At 48.6% G+C, this 5,145-nt stretch overlaps 1 protein-coding gene across 1 annotated transcript; it reads right to left on the bottom strand.

Annotated features, from left to right (window-relative positions):
- Positions 1-865: 865 nt before the first annotated feature.
- CCN1 (cellular communication network factor 1) lies at positions 866-3,815 on the bottom strand. Its single transcript, XM_023208395.2, has 4 exons — positions 2,997-3,815; positions 2,291-2,647; positions 1,949-2,157; positions 866-1,833 (listed from the first exon to the last, which is right to left on the bottom strand). Exons 1-4 carry the CDS (start codon positions 3,595-3,597, stop codon positions 1,531-1,533), a joined length of 1,470 nt encoding a protein of 489 aa, XP_023064163.1. The 5' UTR covers positions 3,598-3,815; the 3' UTR covers positions 866-1,530.
- Between the last annotated feature and the right edge of the window lie 1,330 nt (positions 3,816-5,145).

Here is a 5,145-nt window from a genome sequence, read left to right on the forward strand (position 1 = left end):
TTTTCACAGACCTTGACACAACCTTCTCAACCTCTCCTAGACCTATGATTTGGGTCCCTTTCTTTCAGGAATGCTATGGACCTTTGACCTTCTGAATAACCAACTCTACATAACTGCTCCCTCCCCCATCAATATAACTTATATTATAAAAAGGAAAGGGGGATGGGGTAGCTTGGCCCTCACGCTATTGGAAAAGTACTTGAAATTCCTTGCATTCCTTTGCATTTAACAGCATGTTTACCTAATCACCAGCTTATTAGGATTAACACAAGTCATGCTTCAAGCTCATTTAGTGAAAACAAACTGACTCCTATAGACTCAGATTTTTCCTGATAACAGCCAAGGGTAAATTTCTAAGTAGTTCTCCTAATTTTTAGGAATGGTATTGGGAAAATATAAAGTTACAAACAAGTGAGTCTTTAGAATACATTAATTATATTCAATCTAGCCCATGGATCTGGATGTGGGCTGCCTGAGTTATGGACTACCCCTTTTCATTAAAGGGTTTCTCTACTAAAGTGACATGCCCACTAACCTGGTGATTAAAATAATAAATTATTATAGCCATCTCGCAGAGTGATGGAGACCCTTAGGCTTTACATTCTGATGAAAATACAGTGCTATTTTCTTAATTTAGCTTCAGAATCTTTCTTGTGCTTCATACAAGGTCATGTTCAATACATGTTTTTTAAACATTATATGCAAAGACTTTACTGAAGATATAAAAGCAATCGTTATCTTATTTTAATAGCTTAATTCACTGCTGTATCCCAATAAGTCCTGTTTGAATAATTGAGTACTTGAGCTAGGTTGTTCCCAGTGACTTTGGAGCACCTCTAAAAATACTGAATAGCATACACTCAGATATTAGGTAAATATTTCTTTATTAAATGGTTAATTTCATAAATAAAATCTTTTCACTGAATATAAAATTAAAATCATTTACAAATTATTCCAGTATTACATTTCCCCTCCCTCCCAAAAGCTACATTTTGATAAATAAAAACATTCAGTCTTAAAACACCTGATTTCTGTTTGCAGTTTAGAGTGCAGATAGCTGCCTCTCACAGACACTCATGGAGTGTCCCCCTTCAGGAAGGGATGGAATGCCCTCCCATTTACTTTTGTCAAAGGACGAATAAAAGCTTTATACTGTCCAACTAATCTTATTATCCCTTTTACGACTGTAGAACCCCAAAAGGAAAAAAGCCTAGAGAAAATATGCTTAGCAAATAATTTACAAACAGAAAACAGAAAGTCATCAACACCACAAGCTCCAAAATGAAGCAGTAACATGTGCTCCAATACTATGAAGCAAAGTATTCTCCAATCGTGGCTGCATTAGTGTCCATCTGCACCAGCACCCTTGGCAGTTTTGAAATACCTTAATGCTCCTCAAGAATGAGCAAGGAATCCCTTCTACAATGAGTCCCATCACCCACACCGCCCCCACCCCTTTTCTCCATGATTCTGATTCTGACACTCTTCTCCCTTGTTTGTCTAGGTGTGCCCTGGAAACCCAGGTAGCATTTAGTCCCTAAATTTGTGAATGTCATTGAAGAGCCTGTAGAAGGGAAATGCTGCTTCACTGGCATGCGGGCAGTTGTAGTTGCATTTGCAGGACTGGATCATCATGACGTTCTTGGAAAATGTCTCCCCATCTTCGCAGCGGAACCGCATCTTCACAGTCCTGGTCAGCTGGGGCGTGCAGCATCGGCCGTCCACGCAGGAACCGCAGTACTTCGGCCGGTATTTCTTCACACTCGAACATCCAGCGTAAGTAAACCTAACTGGTTCGGGGGATTTCTTGGTCTTGCTGCATTTCTTGCCCTTCTGTAAGAGACAGGAGAGAAGAAAAGTTAGGGGTGATATTTCTCTGTCTTCAAAAAGAGATTCACATCCCACCCCCCTGCCAGGCAACAGTCTACATATCCCTGAAGGAACTTACTTTCAGGCTGCTGTACACTGGCTGTCCACAAGGCCGCACCTCACAAATCCGAGTTTCTTTCACAAGGCGGCACTCGGGGTTGTCATTGGTAACTCGTGTGGAGATACCAGTTCCACAGGTCTTTGAGCACTGGGACCATGAAGTTGTTTGAACAATACATTTCTGGCCATGTAAAGGGTTGTATAGGATGCGAGGCTCCATTCCAAAAACTAGAGAGAGAAATAAGAGGGAAGACTTCTCAGAGGCATACCCACACAAACAGGCTCAAGTACTCATTTCTACAAAGCTTCAGACCAGAAATGCATCTCAGTACAGTGTCTGAAGGGCTCAGTCTCCACTTACCAGGGAGCCGCTTCAGTGAGCTGCCTTTTCCAACTGCAATCAATTCATTGTTTCTCGTCAACTCCACCTCCGAGGCATCGAATCCCAGCTCCTTGCCAAGGAGGCCCTCCTGGTCGTCCATGGGGTCCTTGACACTATCCTCGTCACAGACCCACTCCTCGCAGCACTGCCCGGTAACTTTGACCAGCCGGGGGTTGGGACAGCCCAAGTTGGGGAGAGACAGTTCTTGGGGACACAGAGGAATGCAGCCCACGGCGCCATCAATACATGTGCACTGATGTTTACAGTTGGGCTGGAAACTTTCCCCGTTTTGGTAGATTCTGGAGTTATATTCACAGGGTCTGCCCTCTGACTGAGCTGCAAAGATCACCAAAAGAGAAAGGTAGAAGGGGATAAAGTTAAGATTCCAAACCACCGCCTGAAACTCATACATATTTTCTGCTGTTAAATTCAATTTATGGTAAAGTTCCCTACAATTCCCCGGAGACTCTAGACCAGAACAATAAGTTAGTCAGGAATCACTTTTCCGTATGCGCTTTCGTTGGGCCCAGACACACTGAATTGCATTCCAGACTGCTGAAATCATGTGCCTTTCTGCCAAGCTACCAACAACAAAGCATCACCATACATGGTCTCAAAATTACTAAACTTCTGGACTATGGGGACTAGTATTTTTTTTAAAGGGGCCAAACCACAAGCATCTTACCTCTGCAGATCCCCTTCAGAGCGGTGGAGCTGGCGCCGAAGTTGCATTCCAGCCCCTTGGTGTGGTCGCAGGGCTGCGTTTTGCTGCAGTCCTCGTTGAGCTGCTTGGCGCAGACCTTACAGCAGCCGCAGCCGTCCCGGACCAGCCCAACTCCCGGCGCGCACTTGGGCGCCTCCAGGGGGCAGTGGCAGGCGGCGGGGCAGGTGGAGAGCGCCTGGAAGGGGGAGAAGAAACGCGTGAAACGCGGCGCGGTGCGCAGGAGGGGAGCCGCGGCTGCTGCAGGAAAGGACGGGGGTCTCCGACCCTGTCGACGGGGAGCCTCTGACTTCGTCCAGCCGGGCCACCCCCGGAGGCTGCTCCCACCAAGAGGTCCCGACACGTCTTCGGAGGGAGGAAAGTGCTTAAAGGAACGGCTACCCGCAAACGGCCGCGAACTTTTTATTTTATGTTTTCCATAAATTGCTGTGGGCAATCTGGGTCCAGGGAAAGGGACTGAGAGCGGACGGGGAATCGGTGGCAAAAGGAGAGTCCAACTCACCATTCTGATCAGGTGGAGAAGGGTGACGGCTAAGGCGAGCGCCCTGGCGATGCGGGAGCTCATTGTGGCGCGCAGGAGTAGCCCGCGGCGAGCGCGGCAACGAAGACGCCAACAAGCTGGTGCGCAGCGGCCAGGCCGTGCGCAGCGGGGTCGGGGTGGCGGCGCGGTGGACCCGGTGGGCAGGGAGGCGAGGGCTGGGCGGCGGGCGGGCGTCTTTCGCTCGAGGTCCCGGCGGAGAAGACGCGGAGGGCGCGGACGCTGCTCAGGGGCGCGCTCTCTCGCGGTCTGCCCAGGCGCCCCGGAGCCCGCCTTTTATATGGGCCGGCGGAGGCGCCGCGTGTTGCAGTGACGTCGGCTCTGTCTGCGCGTTCCAGAATTCTCAAACATCTCAGGAATGCTGGTTGGCGCGGGCTGCTGCCAAGCGCCTCCCCTGGCTCCATTGCACCTTTGTGTGTGTGTGTGTGTGTGTGTGTCCCGTCAAGAAAACAGTTCGTTTTTTCCACCTTAAATTACTTCCGTTGGGAAGGGTTCTTTGGGGCGTGATGGTGGTGATGGTGGTTGGAGGGTCGTGAGGGGAGAGGGGGGCCAGTTCAGAACTTTGCCTGGACTGGGTGGGTGGGAGGACCTGAGAGGGAAGAACAAAAGTCGTTTTGTTTGGTGATGCGAGTTGACCGGGCACGGAAGCCCTCACCCGGGAAGGCAGTGAGCTGTTTGCTTGTTTACAGCGAAGGTGAGAGGCAAGTTATCTGTTGAAAGAGTAGAACGTGGAAGAGGAGTGTGTCTCCGAGCCAGTAATATTTGTGGACTTCAAAGAGGCGTGTTCAGAATAAGTCCCAAAGCTTTGGCATGATGTTTATTAGCAAAATTCAGTGAATTGCAAATTAATACCCACAGTGGCATTTATGAATGAAAAGGCGAGGGGGTGCGGGGGGAAACTTCCCCATCGTCTGGCAAATTCCCAGGCAGAGGTCTCCCCCACTCCTCCAGCCCTCCCCTTTTTTGGATATGTTGTACTTGTTTGTTTTTGGAGGTTCCCACTTTAGTTCCAGCCCACTGCCTGGGTTGGAAGTCCGAGAGGAAATGAACGCGGGGAGTTCTCCGGGAGGCTGACTTATACTTCCTCACGGATGCAGGAGACTGGGTAAGCCCTGCCCGCCTGCTTCCGCGGGCAGGAGGCTATGCTAACCAAGCAGTCAGCCAGAAGTGCAGGGACCACCGTGGAGTGCTTTGGCCTGAAATCATCACCTGCAAAGACCGCAAGGCCAAACCAGATTCCAGTACCATTATGCCCTATGAATCTCTGGGAAAAGCAGATTCCCTCAAGCTGGACGTTTTGTGGGGTTTTTCACTCCTTTCCTAGGGACCACTGGAAGCCTCCCATTTTAAATGAATTGTAATGCCTTTCTCTCCAAGTACAGAAAAGAGATTTAGGATGTAATATTTTGTAGTAAAAATGTCAGCAGATTTTAAGATCCTGTTCTACCTGCAACACACTCAGTAGAAGACCCCACCACAAGACAATTTACTTGAACATCACCAATACCGTTAGTGTGATTGATAAACTTTCCCTGCAAGTTTCAAAAACTTTTTGCATAATTTTAATAAAAATGA

Source organism: Piliocolobus tephrosceles, chromosome 1, assembly GCF_002776525.5.
Source record: "Piliocolobus tephrosceles isolate RC106 chromosome 1, ASM277652v3, whole genome shotgun sequence".
NCBI lineage: Eukaryota > Metazoa > Chordata > Mammalia > Primates > Cercopithecidae > Piliocolobus > Piliocolobus tephrosceles.

What these genes read in the sequence shown, in the direction of transcription:
- CCN1 (XM_023208395.2), bottom strand. Translation starts at nt 3,597, where the DNA reads ATGAGCTCCCGCATCGCCAGGGCGCTCGCCTTAGCCGTCACCCTTCTC. An exon ending in CTCACTGAAGCGGCTCCCTG is followed by an intron (nt 2,158 to 2,290) that starts GTAAGTGGAGAC and finishes TTCTCTCTCTAG; the next exon opens with TTTTTGGAATGGAGCCTCGC. An exon ending in CAGTGTACAGCAGCCTGAAA is followed by an intron (nt 1,834 to 1,948) that starts GTAAGTTCCTTC and finishes TGTCTCTTACAG; the next exon opens with AAGGGCAAGAAATGCAGCAA.